At 44.7% G+C, this 17,014-nt stretch overlaps 1 protein-coding gene across 1 annotated transcript; it reads left to right on the plus strand.

The window, feature by feature from the left end:
* Positions 1–3,711: 3,711 nt before the first annotated feature.
* Positions 3,712–16,673, plus strand: RIPPLY3 (ripply transcriptional repressor 3). Its single transcript, XM_049874831.1, has 4 exons — positions 3,712–4,029; positions 4,900–4,966; positions 10,981–11,048; positions 15,156–16,673. The coding sequence occupies exons 1-4, from the start codon at positions 3,926–3,928 to the stop codon at positions 15,376–15,378; spliced, it is 462 nt and encodes a 153-aa protein (XP_049730788.1). The 5' UTR covers positions 3,712–3,925; the 3' UTR covers positions 15,379–16,673.
* Positions 16,674–17,014: the final 341 nt, after the last annotated feature.

Consider the following 17,014-nt stretch of genomic DNA (forward strand, 5'->3'; position numbering starts at 1 on the left):
CTTCCACGTTGTTTATGTAAAAATATTCTGCCCTCTTAGATGTTTTGACTTTTGGTGTCCTCCCCCCAGGCAGGCCGGAAACCCTGAGGGTTAACATCTTTGCTTTTTGTTTCTCAGTAACAACCGAAAAGAAATTTTAATTAAAGAGAGCAGAACAAGAAATAAAATCTCAGTTTTATTTATTGCCTGCATCAGGAATTCACACACTTGAAGCTTCTGCAGTTTCTAAACCCTGGGCCTAATTAAGTTTCTTACAATTTCTATGCCCTTCCCCCAAATTACGTCCTCCATGGTAAAGGTCTTCCATGGGCCCAAATAAAGTTTAAAAAAGAACTATGTTTGCTAACAAAAAAGCTCTTTGAATTCCTAACTACCTCGACAGTGGTTTTTTTTTTTTTTTTTAAAACTGTATATTAATCTCTGCACCTGCAGAAAGAACTTAAAAAAAAAAAAACTTAGTTCTATGTTTATGAAAAAATACATCTATTTTTCACGAAATATATTTTCATCAAAAACATGCATCATTATTGATTTTAATTATGGTCCATGGAGTTACACTCCACCTGCTTGAGGGTAGAGCAGCTGCAGAAATTATTTGAATGCTTCTGCATCAGGGATTTCTCAGTTTTCCCCCTCAGTTATTTTTCAATGTTTATTGATAACAGTATAGACTCATGGATATTTGTTTTATGCTTTGGGTTATAATCCAATACTAATTTATTTCTTTTGTTGCTCAAATTGTTCCAGCTTCGGCCATTGTCATCTTACACTGTGTTTGGCAGAAAGAAAAAAAGAAAACTGAGTACTCTGTGTAGGAGCTGGATTAGGTCTTTTGCCCTTTAAATTTATTTTAATTGCATCCAGCTTCCAAAGTCCACAGGAACGCAAATCTTGGCTTTTTAACCAGATGGATGACTTTGTACCAGATATTTAACCTCTCTGAGCCCCAGTTTCTTAATTTGTGAAAGAGAGATAATGTCTAATTTGCAGGATTGGTATGAGAAGTAAGCGCTTACACTAGATAATTTATGAAACTAATAACGCTCATTGTTGAAAATTTAGAAAACACTTTTTAAAATCCCTCACAACACTTCATAATTCCAGCCACTTCTGTTTTGTTGTTCGTAGCCTTTGTATGCAGTTCAGCTCCTACTCATACAATTTCGTTCTTTTAACATTATGTCATGAGCATTTTCCTTTCTTTGTTCAAGACACTGTAAATGTGTTTTTATTAGCTGCATGATATTACACCATTATTTAGTTAATTATTGCCATATTGTGGATTTTTTCAATATCATAAATAACGCCATAATGAACATCTTTCTGTAAATAAATACATCTTCATTTCCCGTTTCAAAATAGGTGTTTAGGATAGACTCAGAGGCAGACTTTCTGGGCCAGTAGGTAAACACTTTTAAATCAGGCGATACACGTTGTAAAACTTTCTCAGAAAGGTGCCTTGAGACCCAAAGCTTTGGCAGTTTGAGCCCATCCAGCAGCTCCGTGGGAGAAAGATGTGGCAGTCAGCTTCCTTAAAGATTACAGCCAAGAAAACCCTATGGGGCAGTTCTACTCTGTCACTTGGGGTTGCTATGAGTCAAAGTCGACTCACGGAACCCACACCGACGACCTGGAAGACACCCATTTCAAGGTACCCACACCTGGGTGTGCAGTCTCCCCTTTAGAATCCTTTCTACTTTAGCAGATTAAATATGGTATCTTGTTATAATGCTGCCTGTTAATACTTTTTTTATTGTTGTAAATAAAACAAGATATCATGTTATAGATTTAAATATATATAACACATCCTTTACCAATTTAATGTTTTTCACCTGTACAATTAAGTGACATCAGTTATATTAATCGTGTGCAGCCATCTCCAATATTCAATGCCAAATTTTCCATCACCATAAACAGAAATTCAATGCTTTCTAAACAACGACCGCCTACCCCCCAAACACAATACACTTTGGTGTCTACACATTTGCCCGTTCTAGTTATTTCATGAGTGAGATCATAATATCGGTCCCTTTATGACTGACTTATTTCCCTCAGCACAACGTGTTCAAGGTTCATCCATATTGTGGCATGTATCAGGACTTCATTTCTCTTTATGGCTGAGTAATAGTCCACTTAGTATATTTTTAAGTAGTCGTCTAAAATTTTATATAACCAGTTGCCATTGATTCAGACTTACGGTGACCCCAGGTATTACAGAGTAGGACTGCTCCATTGGGTTTTCTTGGCTGCAATCTTTATGGAAATAGATCAACAGGCCTTTCTTCCAGGCATCTGGGCAGTTTTCAACCTCGAACTTTTAGGTTAGTGGACTTCAAACTGTGCCACCCAGAGACCTAACATTTTGTATAGTAAGATTATTTATTCATTTTCCCTTCTTTGCTCTTTGCCGTTAATTAGGTTTAGTTATTGTTGCCAAACTTGTTCTCTTAGAGAAAAAAACATCTGGAAACATTCTGACTCCTGAAGTTCTTTGAATTTTTTTTTTTTTAATCCATTAAGTTATGTAAATTATATTCCAGTTCTCAAACGCAGTGACAAAGGCACACTGAGGGGCAGATTCAATTTAATCAAGGGGCCCAGAAGTCCAGGCCCACCGCCCTCAGATGCCTTTGCTGTCAGATGGCCCTAGTGATAAAGCAGCATTCCTCTGGCCCGGGGCTCTGCACTGGTGACGGTGGGAGCTGCGCTCCGGCGACCCTCGAGTCCTGCCTCCCTGGTCGCCCTAGGAAGTATCCCCAGGGCCGAGCAGTGTCGCCTGGCCCATCAGGGTCATGAGAGTCCCGGTTTATTAATGCACTTTCTAAGCGGGGCCGGGAGCTAAGCAGAGGACGCTCTCCCTCCTAATAAAACCCGCATCCTTTTCCAAGGCCCCCATCGGTGGGAAGGGCGTTGTCGTGGGCGCCTTCCCTCTTGCTCTTTTCTTTCCGCTGGCCTCCCAGGTTTGGGAGCCTCGCAGACCGCAGCTCTCCCAGTTTGCCGCGGGTTCGAGCCTGTTGAAGAGGCGGTGGGGCGGGGCGCGGGGGGGAGGTCTCGCGGGGCCCGAGGCTCCCGGAGCCGCCTTTTTAGAGAGGTGGAAGTGAGATTCTCCTGGGGACCTAGACGCTGGGGCAGGAACTAGCACCCCAAGGGCCGCTGGGGCAGGGCGGGCGATGACCCAGTAAGCAAGGTAAGCACGGTTTACTTGTGTTTACTTACTAATCTGTAGTGACCAATTTCGCGTGGGTTTCACTGGATCACCCACCACTGTCAGGCATTGTCAATTCGAGAAGGGGCTTTCATTCTGTAGGAAGGTACTGTGGGGTTGGGAGAGAGATGCCAGCCATACCTAGAGTCAGAATCTTTCATATGGTGAAAAAATGTGAAATCGTTCACTACAGAAAATCTGGTAAGCAAGGTAAACACCTTGCTTACCTTGCCTATTGGATAATCCGCCCCTGGCGTGGGGGCAGGAGGAGAGGCTGGGGACCCCTCCTTCCCGCAGCCCAACCCCGAAGGGAGCGTCCTACTGAACGCCCGCAGTCCCCGCCTCCCGCCCCCTCCCGGGGCTTCCCGTGTCGCTTCCTGCTGTCCCCTCCCCGAGCTTTCTCAGCTCCCGTGGAGCCCCCTCCCCGGTTTCCGTGTCCCCTCCCCGCCCCTGCCCTGAGCTTTCCAAGTCGCCTCGGCCCCCCCCCCCCCCGCGGTGCCCCCTACTCCAGCTTATTCCTTCCCATCCTTGGCTCCCCATGTCCCCTCCGGAGCTTCTCCTGTCCGCTCCCCGCCCCCTCCCTGGATTCCGGAGTCCCCTCCCCGCCCGCGTTTTAAACCTGGAGCGGAGCGCGCGGGTAGGTGCGCGCCCTGGCTGGAGCGGGAAAGACGCGGTCGCCGTCGCCGAGGCCGCTGGAGGAGCGCGGGCTCCGCGGGCACTATGAGACCCGAGGCGGCGGCGGGAGCCCAGGAGGCGCCCGGGCGCGGCTGTCACTGCCCCGGGGACAGTCCCGGAAGGCCACCGCCGCCGCGAGGGCCGGAGAGGTGAGGGCGTCTCCAGGGTGCGAGTGAAGAGGCTCGCGGCCGTGGGCGCAGAGAACTCAAGGAGCGGGACGCTGCGGCGCCGCTGAGCCCTAAGCCGGGGTTGAGCCCGCAGCCGGATCTCGGCGCCAAGCCAATTCCTTAGCTAGAGACGGAGAGGGGCGCGGAGTCCTCACGATGCCAACGCACAGTTCTCAAGTGCTGCGGCTCCGGTGGTACCCGGCGAGGAAATGGGCCAACGCTTCACTTTATAGAAGACCTGAAACTCACCGGGCTGGGGAAGCAAACACTAAGTCCCGGGGCCCCTAAGCAAGCCTGGCAAAGGGGTCCCCCAAGTTGACTGTCACCAGAAAGGTCTTTGCCCTGTTCTGGGGGCTTGGTGTTCCCTGTCCCCAGCCCTTTTTAAAGTAGTAAAGTTTAAGGAAATCAAATTAGAGAGGGAGATGGGGAATGCCCAGTCAGCAAGACCTTCTGAAGGACTGATTGCAACATAGAAAGTGGATCAAGATCCTTCAATAACCAAAGAGGTGTGGTTGACAATTGCAGGGATAGCGTGGCCCGGCCCCTTGCCAGCTACATTGGGGAATCCTGAATTGAAGAGAGAGAAATCCCCCTTCAATAATGTGTCCCCTGATAACCGTGTCAGACTTGACACAGTTCTCAAAGCAGAAGGAAGGCAGAGAATTGGGAATGTGCCCAGGGGGAAAACCACAAATGGTCCTGGTTTACCCACAGGCTCAGAACTTGAAGCAACATTCTGGGGTTCCCAGGGACTTTTTATAGGCAGGTATTAGAAATGATCAGAATGATAATTTTTATGATATAAATTTAAAATACACAGCGCTCGCTCTCACATGGCCCTTGCCTTCCCAGCTCCACACCCTGGAGACCTTGGAGCCACACATCTGGAGCTGCTGAGCTGGTGAGAGCTGGAAGACAGGTAGGATTAAGTGTGGGCCTTGTAGGTATCAACCAGTCCAGCCAGATGGTGGTACAATCTTTAAAGCCAAGGGACCGTGAAAAGGCGTCCTCCACCCATTTGGTCATCCAGCCCAGGAGTGCCTGGGTTGTGGGATTAGGAGCCTGGGTGAACGAGGTGTTAATCACCTGAGTCACATGTAGACTGGCCTCCTGCTTCTTTATTCTTTCTTGAAAAGAAACGAGCTGTTTCTCTGTGAAATACAAAGGGTTTCTTCCATGTTGGGTTTTCTGCAAATCTGCACCTACCTGGGCGGAGAGAAGATTGTGGCCACCTCCATCCCCCCACCTTAGAGAAAAGCTAAGTGCACCATTAGTGCTGGGCTGGTGTCGCAGTGCAAATAAGGGCAGAGCCCCGTCTGGGGTGCCCAGAAGGTGTGGGTTAAAAGCCTCACCAGCCGTCTGGCCCTTTCTGAAGCACTTTCAGCTCTGTCTGCAAGCGCTCCTGGGATAACTCATGTTGTCTGAGCAAATACACTCAAGCCCAGGGCTTTGTGGGTGAAGATTAATGGCCACCACTATTCTTTTGTTAGTCTGCATTGGTAACACAGTTGCTTTATACTGAAGTAATGACTTTTTTTTTTTAATGACTTACTTTCATAGAATTTACCTTCCCTTTGTTATATTTATTATTATTTTTTTTTAATTAACGGAGGACTTTCAAAATGCAGAATAGTTAATCTGGGAAGGACCATGAATTTAATCTACATAACACACATGGCATATGGTTTAGTGTGCAATTATTGGTAATATGGTAAGAATACTGGTGCAGGAAAGCAGACCTTCACTGTATTTTGATATTTTGGCTACTTTATCAAATTAATGTGAATATTGAGAATTTTAATTTAGTTATTATTATGTACTCTAAGGGAGCCCTGGTGGCACAGTGGTTAAGAGCTCGGCTGCTAGCCAAAAGGTCAGCAGTTCGAATTCACCAGCTGCTCCTTGGAAACCCTATGGGGCAGTTCTACTGTCTTATGAGGTCGCTATGAGTTGGAATCGATTCGACGGCAACAAGCTTTGGTTTTTTTTGTGGTTTATGTATTTTAAAGAATGAAGCCAGTAAAATGTGTATCAGATAAACAAGGTTTTTTTTTCTTAGCTTAAATTATTCTTACATTCAGTATCTAAATAATGTAAAGTAATTCCCTTTTTTTTTTTTTTTTTTTTGCATTCAAACTTAAGCTCTTAAACATAAGATTTGAAAAGAGCGTGGAGGGAGAGAGAGATAGCAAGAAAGAGAGGGAATATAGAGGTTTACAATTACCCAGTTTTCTTTTCATTGAAATATATGTGGGATCTATCAGTTGTTTTTAAGAATAAAAATATTATAGCACACTTTCTAATGAAAGACAGGTTTTTTTCCCCTACTATGATGACAAGGCCATTTGGGAGAAAAATGAAGATTACTTGCAGAAAAAATGTCAGCCTGGAGCAATTTCCTAGTTGCTTGTCAGCATGGCAAATGGATGAAGCTGTGTGTCAGTGGATGTTTTGGGGGAGGAAGGCAGGGGTTCTGTGGAGACTGTAGAGCCTGCTCCACACCACACCCCCACCCCTGGCCAGCCCTTTGAGGAGCAGAACTGGCCTAGCCAAGTGGTCAGCCCGAGTAACCTCAAGTCCCATGTACCTGCTCAGAGCCCCCAGCAGGGTGAGTGCAGCCCCCGTGTGGGAGGGAACCCTTCTTGCTCAACAGTGACCTCTCCCCACAAAGCAGGAGAATTCCTTGGCTCCAGAGCCCCGTTTATTTCTGGCGAAATACCATTAGCAGAGATGAGGAAGGGTGGGAATAGGGGAAAAGCTAATGCCTACTGATCCACAGCAGGACTGTGCAAGCAGATGAAAATTAGAATAACACCTGAATCTGAGAGAAGGTCTCAAGGCCCTGTGCCCTGAGCAGTGGGGGCACCCCACCCTCCACGCTACCCACTTGGTATTCTAGCACCCCATCTGGGAAAAATAATGACCATATAAACCCTTCTTGACCTCTGTTGCATTTCCCTCCGGGCCACTTGCCGGCCCTGCCAGGGAGGCAATTTCCTGGAAGAAGTCATGTCTGTGTGCTCTGTAGGGCCTGTCCTCACAACTTCTGGGGTGCCCACAACTTCAGCCTTAGCCCATGAGGGCAAAACTCTTACTGACTGTCTCTGCTAGTATCTGTTCTCTCACTCTTTAGAACAGACACACACAACGTACTTTAAACTCAGTGCTTACCCTGGGTGGTGCAAGCGGTTTTCGATTGGCTGCTAACCTAAAGATTGGCAGTTCAAACACACCCAAAGGCTCCAAGGAACAAAGGACTGGCAATCTGCTTTTGTAAAGAATACAGCCAAGAAAACCCCATCGAGCAGTTCTACTCTGTAACACATGGGGTTGCCATGAGTCGGAATCGATTCCGTGGTAATGAGTTTGGGTGTTTTCTTTTTTTTTTACCTTATATACTTTCCTGTTCTTTTTTTGATTTTCAAAGTGTGACTACTTAGACATCTCTGCCATCCGAAAGGGATCTTTAATAAGATCTTTTGGAAAATAATCAGGATAATGGTACTGCAAGAGTTAAAAAAAAATTTATTATGGTGAAATATCTATAATGCAACATTTGCCATTTTGACCATTTTTACATGTACAGCAGAAAGTTTTTAAAGTATGTAAAGGTGGATATATTTCCTGGGGTTTTTTTTTAGTTAGGAGTCCCCGGGTGACTCGACTACTAGCTGAAAAGTTCACGGTTTGAACCCACCCAGAGGCACATCGGAAGACTGGCGATCTGCTTTCGAAAGATCACAGCCTTGAAAATCCTATGCAGTGGCTCTACCCTGTACATGTCGGGTTGCTATGAGTTGGAATCGACTTGATGGCAACTAACAACAACACAAGTTAGAATCTGACCCTTTAAGGAAGCTATTCTTTCTCTGTACTTGTAACACTGCGTTTTAGTGTCCACCAAAGTTTGCATTGTATCATTAGACCCCATGCCATCACAGGGCATAAAACCGCCTCGAGCAGTACAGGATTGCCTGCGGTGGTAGAGGTGACCTGAGCTGTTAGGGATCCCTTATCCTTACAGGCAGAGCTCAACACAGACACGATTTCCTACAGCCCTCAAAGAACAAACTTCATTATAGAAAAGATTTTGTGCCAAAGAGTCTCAGTTTACTTCCCTTAGCACACCACAGTGTGTTATAAAGACTGATAAATGCATCTTCAGAGGCTCCTGCAGGCCTGTTTGCTCACAAAGGTCATACATACATATATGTCGGTCCCTTGGAGGTTAGAATGACAAAGTGGTCACACACATACATACATACCTGTAGGTCCCCTGGAGGTTAGAATGACTAATTGGTCACACACACACACAGACACACACGCACATATAGGTCCCCTGCAGGTTAGAATGACAAAGTGGTCACACACACACACATACATACATGTAGGTCCCCTGCAGGCTAGAATGACAAAGTGGTTGCATACATACATACATACATACCTGTAGGTCCCCTGCAGGTTAGAATGACAAAGTGGTCACACACACACACATACATACATGTAGGCCCCCTGCAGCGTGGGATGATGAAGTGGTCATACACACACACACACACACACACACACACAGAGCCCCTGCACTTTGAGGTCACCCCAGAATGATCCTGTTACCCAAGTTGCCCCACTCCCCACTTTCTGCAGTAACTAAAGCTTTGGGAGACCTGAGATCAAATGACTATTGCTGGCTTCTCTCAGCCTCAGACAACCTGGTTATACCTCCGCCCAAATCTGTTCAGGTCTGGCACCCTCAAGAGGTTGGGCAGAACAGGCTCAGCCCCAGCCAGCTTCTGTGTGACGGTCCCTTCACCTTCTTTGTGCTCGTCCTGGTTAGCAGTCAGCATGGACAAGCTGGGTCTCTGCTTGAGGTCTTGTCTTCATGAATATTGCCCTTCACTGCCTGGCGCTCAGACCAGCTTTTCTCTCCTCTGCTCTGATATTCCAGTGCTCATGGCCTTTTGGATGCTACGAAAATGTACTGGGAATCAGTCCTTCCTTTCCCTTCCCATTGCTGTTGTTGCTGTCAGCTGCCATCAAGTCATCCCCCAACTCATTGTGTCCCCAGGCACAACAGAATGAAATTATACCCAGTCCTGCCCAATTCCTATGATTGCTTGTGGATTGGACCATAGAGCTCCACAGAGTTTTCACTGGATGATTTTCAATGAGAGCGCCAGATCTTTCTTCTTAGTTTGGGAGCTCTGCTGAAACCCGTTCAGCATCATTGTTGTTGTGTGCCGTCCGTTGAGTTGATCCTGACTCATAGAGACCCTATATGACAGAGTAGAACCACACCATAGGCTTTCCTAGGCTGAAATCTTTACCGGAGGAGGTCGCCAGGTCTTTTCTCCCATGGAGTGCTGGATGGACTCAGGCTGCCCACCTTTCGGTTAGTAGCCAAGCTCTTAACCATTGCTCCACCAGGGCTCCCTGTTCAGCATCATAGCAGCATACAAGCCTCCAGTGACATACAGGTGGTGGCTGTGCATGAGGTTGGGAATCAAACCCAGGTCGCCTGCATGGAAGGTGAGAATTCTACCACTGAACCAACAATGCCCCTCTCTCATTGCTCTTACTTGAGTCCGAATATTATTTCTTGCCAGGACTGGTGTCTCCAAGCCCTTACCTCACCAATCTAGTCTATATTCTGTTCCCTGCTGCCACCATTATCCTTAAAATACAGATCTGATTGTTGGACTCTCCAGCTCAAAACCCAGTAATGGTCTCCAGTGCCTGTCATCAAAAGCACACCTAAACTCAGTAGTAGGGGTTCACAACTTTCTGTAATTGGGACCCAGCCTCCCCTGGAGCCCTGTTACCATCGCAGTTCTTGCTCCCTCCCTGTCTCTCATTCATTCCATACTGCAGCCACATGTGGCTGCTCATGTCCCCTCACCTGTACTATGAGTCCCCAGGATCCTCCTTTGAATTTCATGCTCTGCTCTGCCAGGAATCTTCTCAGAATTGCACTCCCAGGTGCCACAGATGCCTCTGCCAAATCTTCCACGAACCTTGCCTGGTCCTCCGCTCCCCACTTAGAAATCATTAGCATCCATTATGGATTGAATTGTGCCCCCCAGAAAGATATGTTGAGTCCTACCTCCTGTACCTATGAACGTGACCTTGTTTGCAAGTAGGGTCTTTGAAGATGTTATCAGTTAAATTAACATGAGTTTATACTGGAGTAGGGTGGGACCTAATCCTATATGACTGGTATCCTTACACAAGAGAAGAGACACAGCGACAGGGAGACAGAGGAAAGACACCATGTGGCTCTGTAGCTGTAAGCCAAGGAAAGCGTGGGGCTACCAGAAGCGAGGAGAGAGGCCTAGAACAGATTCTCCCTCAAAGCGTTGAAGGAAACAACACAGCCAAAGCCCTAAATTCAGACTCAGCCTCCAGAACCCTGAGACAATAAGTTTCTGTTCTTATAAACCACCTAGTTTGTGATATTTTGTTACAGCAGACCTAGGAAACTTACGCAGCACCTTACTGTGTTATTCTTTGTATTATAGTTGTTTGCATACAAGGGTGTCTCTTCCCCATTAGACTGTAAAACCACTGGAACTAAAGGATCACATCATACTCACCTTTTCATTGTTGAATCCCTCACAGCACCTGGGACATTGAACAGACAACAGGAACAGAAAGTTGTTGTTGCTAGGTGCTGTTGAGTCAGTTCCGACTCATAGCGACCCTGTAGAACAGAGTAGGACCGCCCCATAGGGTTTCCAAGGAGTGGCTGGTGGATTTGAACTCCCGACCTTTTGGTTAGCAGCCGAGTTCTTATACTGTTCAGATTGTGAATGGTCTAAAATTGGTATGGATACTGAAAAAATGCAGACTACTTAGATTTTCTTTTTAAAAACTCTTCAAGATGATTCCTTTGAGTTGTTCCTTGACTTTATCTGATTTTATATGTGTCTGTCTTTACAGCTTGAGCCCGGGAGTGACCAACAAACTTTGGGGTCAAAGGGGGCCTTCGGGTTTCAGCATCCTGTAAGGTAATGTATGACATCACAATTTCCTTTTACTGTCAGTGTTGATACACTCTACTGTCTTCAACTGTGTGCGTTTTCAACAACGTGGAAAATAATTCAGTGTCTTCTCAGGTCGTACTTAGTTTTCTTATTCCAAGGAACTTCAAGGGTATTTTGTTGGATTTCTGGAATCCATTCATTTATTCACTCATTCACTAGTTCAGTTGCAAGTCAGAATTGGCCTCTCATTTTTCTTCATACCTCTGTTTATATCTCCCATTACATATATTGTGCCTTGTGTTAAGTTGAATTGTATATGAATTGTATATGCATATACACTTATTTATTTAGATTTTAGCTAGATTTCCATTTCTCTCCCAGAATATAAGCAAACATATTGCCAAGCACATTTTTAAAAAAAAACAGTTGCTTTTGAGTCGATTCCAACTTATGACCCATTTGTGTTCTCCATAGGGTTTTTAGTGGCTGATTCTTTGGAAGTAGATTGCCAGGCCTTTCTTCTGAGGTGCCTCTGGGTGGATTCAAACCTCTGACCTTTTGTTTAGCAGCCAAACAGTGTAACTGTTAACCATCCATGGACCTTCAAAAATCTGTGTTGGGTGCCTGGTACATCTGTGTCAAATACCTGGTATTTAGATTCTTACTTACACCTGGTCTTCTCCTAATGCATTTAAAAGTATCTACTGTTGTTAAAATTGTGCCACTGTTTTCATCTTTGTAAAACGAAGGTAAATGATCAGGACTTCACAGGTTTATTTCAAGGCTTAAATGAGCTCATACATGTAAAACACTTAGAACACTGCTGACACATGATAAGTATTATGTAAGTGTTCTTTATTTTCATTACCGTTATCATTATGACAATTATTATATTTATTAACTTATATTCAACAGCTCTGAATGTTTTCTGCATTAAGCGTCATTTGATATAATCAACATGTTTTCTCTTATGTTATTTAAACGTAAACTACATTTATACTTACACACAAAGAACGTTTTGCATACATGAGATTGGATGAATGGCTCTACCACTAAGCAGGTCTGTGGGAGCATTTTCCTCTGGCCTCTCTCCTTAATGCATTCATGGCCTTGGTGGGGATCAGACCCATTGTTGGTGCACCCTTCTGTACCCCTGTGCACTTGCGCCCTGTAAATGTACATTTTGTCATTCTGGTCCAGTGGCTCCTGTTCAGGATCTTTATCTGCCTCTCTGACTCTCTCTCATTCCCTTCACTGAAATTAGCCTAGCCCATGCTGCCACCCCTGGGGGATATAAATGGTTAACACACTCTGCTGCTAACCAAAAGGTGGGAGGTTCAAGTCTACCCAGAGGCACCTTGGAAGAAAGGCCTGGCGTTCTATATCCGAACACTCAGCCACTGAAAACCCTATGGAGCACAGTTCTACTCTGACACACACGGGGTCATCAAGAGTCGAGTCAGCTCAATGGCAACTGGTTTATGTTGCCACCACACTGAGGGTATTTTTATCCTGCTTGCCTTGGGAAGGCTGGAAAGCTTTAATAAAACCCAAAGATGTTAATTTTAGAGGTGAAATTTAGACCCCCTCAGACTTGCCGAAGAGTGATTTTTGAAACAGGAGGCTTTCCTAACATCCTTTTTATCAGTGGTTTTCAATACTCATAGAATCACTCAGATGCCTGGGAGGCACCCCCAGAGGTTCTGGGAACAAGCATCTGTATCTTCAAAGGCTCCCCAAGAGATGCTAACGTGCAGCCTGGGTTGAGAACCACCACCATCTGTCCTTTGCGCCCTGTAGAGATTCACTTGCTCCGCCTACCCGTGGGCTTGCCATGGCACCAGACACCCTGCTCCCCAGTGTTTGATGGGTTAAAAATATGGAGACTGGGTGAGCTGCATTCACCTAACTGTTGATTGCAAATTGAGTCCGTAATTTTATTCACGTATATTTTTAATGGAAAATTTCATACAGGCTCCAAAGTAGAGAGAGCAGTCTAACAAAGCCCTTGTACCCATCACCCAGCCTCAATAATGACCAACATTCTTCTGAGCTTATCATGTCTCACCCTCCCCCAACTATTTGTGGCTGTTGTTAGAGTATTTTAAAGCAAATCACAGACATCAAACAAATTCACCTGTAAATACTTCAGCTTAAAAGCCTCTTTTTATTGTGGTGGAAATATACACAAAACATATGCCCTCTCAACAAAAAAAAAAAAAAAAGAATTTTTTTTTTTCTCTCAACAATTTCTACATGTGTGATTCAGGAACGTTGACTGGATTCTTCACGTTGTGCAACCATTCTCTCTTCCCTTTCCAAATCATTCCATCATCATTAATATAAACTCACTGCTCCCTAAGCAAAACTCCCCCTTTCCTCCTCCCTCCCACCCCAGTAATCACTAGTACTCTTTGGTACCTATATATTTGCTTATTTCATATACATGAGATCATACAGCGTTTGTCCTTTTGTGACTGACTTATTTCACTCAGCACGATGCTTTCAAGGTTCATCCATGGAGCGGCACACGTCAGGACCTCATTTCTCTTTACGGCTGAGTAATATTCCATTGTGCGTATGTACTGCATTTTGTTTATCCATTCATCTGTTGATGGACGCTTCTGTTGTTCTCGTCTTTTGGCCTTTGTGAAAGTTTAGTGCTGTAGTGACCGTTGGTATACAGGTTTCTGTTTGTGTTCCAGCCTTCACTTCTTCTGGGTATATACCTAGCATTGGGATTGCTGGGTCATAGATGCCTAAGAGTTGACCTGGCCAAAGAGTAAACTATGCTTGACTTTCTGCCTTAGATACACATCTATATTCTGTTTATTGTAGAGTTTCACTATGACATGTTGGGCTGGATCAATCTTTGTTGTGGGGGGCTGTCCTGAGTCTTGTAGGATGTTTAGTAGTATCCCTGGCCTCTACCCACTCGATCATGGTAGCTTACCCTCAGTGTGACAACCAAAAATGTCTTCAGCCATTGCCAAATGTCCCCTGGGGGGCAAAAATCTCTGCCTGGTTGAGAAACACTGGCCTTTTGGAAAACTTGCAAAAAAAATGCAAATGAATTAAGTGGGTGAAAAGTACAAGAATGAGAGTTTATGGTGAAAAGCGGGGAGGGAAAGGAATATTTGAAACACTTTCCCATATGTAACTAGAATCCTAAATTCCACAAAATCTGGAATTTAGGGGCTATAAATTTTATATGCTAAAGTCCCCTCCCCCCTTTAAAAAAAAAAAAACACAGGATTTTGCAAATAAGCAAAGATTCTATTCTGGCAGAACTGGGCACCCACCCCTACGGCTTCTCTAGGCCAAGATTCAGAGAGTAAAGTTTACCCTAGAGCCCAATGGGGTACAACATTTCTTATCCTTCTGGGCTGAGAATGTGTGGGGAGTGGGAAGAAGGGCCCTATCCAAACATGGCATATACATTGTCCAAGATGAGTGAGGCATTGGTGTTCAGGGGTAGAATTCTCACCTTCCAGGCAGGAGACCCAGGTTACATTCATGGCCAACACACCTCATGCACAGCCCCACCCATCTATCAGTGGAGGCTTGTGTGTTGCTAGGATGCTGGACAGGTTTCAGTGGAGCTTCCAGACTAAGATGGACTAGAAAGAAAGGCCTGGCGATCTCCTTCCAAAAATAAACCACTGTGAACCCTATGAGTCACAATGGTCTGACCCACAACTGACCATGGGGATGGAGCAGGACTGGGTAGCATTTCATTCAGTTGTGTACGGGGTTGCGGTGAGTTGGGGGCCACTTGACAGACGATCTCAGATGAGCCTGGTCTTCCATTTGGGCCAAGTGGGCCTCTTAATCTTGGAACTCAGTGTTTTCAATTTCCTTTATTGAAGTAAACCCTTTTTTCTGTGTCATTCTAAATTAACTTACTCATTCAGATTATGGTTCATTTCTGAACTCGTGTAAGATTTGTTATCAGGTCCCTGGATCTAGGTGTCTCTTCATGCTCTGGTGATTTAAGAAAAAAAAAAAAAAAACACTGTATGCAGTCAGGGCAAAATTAGAGAGTTAGCTGCTTCTGGGGAAAAGGATTCCCTAGGAGTTTAGGACAGTTTTCAAGTTGATTAATGGCGTATTTTTTTTCTTAAATATTAGACTTTATTTGCCCATCTCAAAGCGCCAAGAATATCTGCAGAGTTCCGGGGAGAAAGTGCTGGCCAGTTTCCCAGTGCAAGCCACCATTCACTTTTACAACGATGAATCTGATTCAGATGATGATGGAGAACGAGAGGAAGAGATCCACCCCTCTGCCCTTCAGTGCCAGGAGACAGAGGGCTCTGCGGGGAGTGGTCCGGGGAGAAATGCAAGGACCACTTGATGCACCAGGAAGGGAGATGCCAAGGGAGCAGAGGCCTCTGTGGGAAGGGTCTCCTCCCCTATGGTGACCCTCCTCGCCCCAATAAATTGGGGCCCTCTCTCAAGCCAGCCCTGTTCTGGGGCTCACCCCACATGTCATCTTGGGGATAGCCCAGCCAGGACCCTTTTAATCCTCCGTTGGGATTACAGGGGGTGGGGGCTGCTTTGACTGCCTCTGGTCAGTGTCCCACTCATGAGTAAAAGAACTCAGCATTCACTTTTCTTTCTCCTGTTGTCTGTTCTTTAGTGCACTCATGCATACATTTGAGAAAGGATTATAGGACAAAGAGGAGGTTTGTGTCAACATGGGTTGTTATTAGATAGGGCCAACTCTCAAGCACATTCAGCATTGATGCTCGGATAATCAAATTATAAATTATTTCTATGTAGATTAATAACTAAGGAGCCCTGGTGGTTCAGTGGTTAAGTGCTTGGCCGCTCGCTGAAAGGTCAGTGGTTTGAACCCACCAGCCACTCCGCGGGAGAAAAGACCTGGAGGTCTGCTCCCGTGAAGAGTTCAGCCCAGGAAACCCTACGGGGCAGCTCTATTCTGTCCTATAAGGTTGTTAAGAGTCGGAATTGACTCAACAGCACACGGCAACAGATTAATAACCAGGCCCTTGGGTGCCACAAAAGGCTTGTGCTTGACTACTAAGGGTTGGTGGTTCAAACCTACCCACTGGTGCTTCGGAAGAAAGGGCTGGTGGTCTGCTTCCATAAAGATTACAGCAAAGAAAACCCTGTGGGGAGCAGTTCTGCTCTGTAACACATGGGGTCGCCATGAGTTGGAATTCACTCAGCAGCAACAGGTTTGGATTTTCTGGTTTAGATTAATAACCCAACAGTGCCTCTCACTTAATCTGAGACTCATTATTTAGCTATTCCTTTTGTACAAATGATGTAGGTATTATCCAAGGGTTCACGTGGTCTCAGAGTGGCATTCTGAGGAAAAAAAGTCATGGTGGGAAAAAAAAAAAAATCCCTGAACAGTTTCCATAAGAGTAACATAAATAAAAAGATAAGGATTTCTAGGGGACAGTATAAGGGCTGTGTATGTGAATATAGAGAGGAGAAATTTAACCCTTCTTAGTTGGTGACTGCTTTGGGCTTTTTACACGAATAGAATAAACCTGTTTTCAATTAAAGTGCTTATGTAAAATTATTTTCAGTTTTTATACTTTCATGACCAAATAAGTGTATTTCTCAAAGATTTTTTACTTTACTCTCTTACACGTGGTTGCCTTTTTGTATATAGTTCATTATGTAGGTTTTTACTTGAAATAAATATTTTGAAAGAAAAAATGTTTGATAATCACCTTTGTTAAGACATTTTTAGATTTAATCAATTTCTGCTTTGAAGATTTGCTTTAAATGTGTGAAGAATTTTTATATTTAACTTTTTCATTTTTAATTATTTTTTGTTTTTTATAATGCAGAAAAGCTACAAAAAAGGAAACAAAATGGCTTATAATTTCAATGCCCAAAAACCCAGTAATTAAAAAATAACACTGTGTCTTAGTTATCTAGTACTGCTATAATAGAAATACCACAAGTGGGTGGCTGTAACAAACAGAATTTATTTTCTCACAGTTTAGGAA

Source organism: Elephas maximus, chromosome 2 (assembly GCF_024166365.1).
Source record: "Elephas maximus indicus isolate mEleMax1 chromosome 2, mEleMax1 primary haplotype, whole genome shotgun sequence".
NCBI lineage: Eukaryota > Metazoa > Chordata > Mammalia > Proboscidea > Elephantidae > Elephas > Elephas maximus.

Bases quoted from the DNA above. Each gene is read 5' to 3' on its own strand.
- RIPPLY3 (XM_049874831.1), top strand. From the start codon at position 3,926: ATGAGACCCGAGGCGGCGGCGGGAGCCCAGGAGGCGCCCGGGCGCGGC. The intron at 4,030-4,899 runs GTGAGGGCGTCT...TTGCCTTCCCAG, and splicing joins CCGCCGCGAGGGCCGGAGAG to CTCCACACCCTGGAGACCTT. The intron at 4,967-10,980 runs GTAGGATTAAGT...CTGTCTTTACAG, and splicing joins TGGTGAGAGCTGGAAGACAG to CTTGAGCCCGGGAGTGACCA.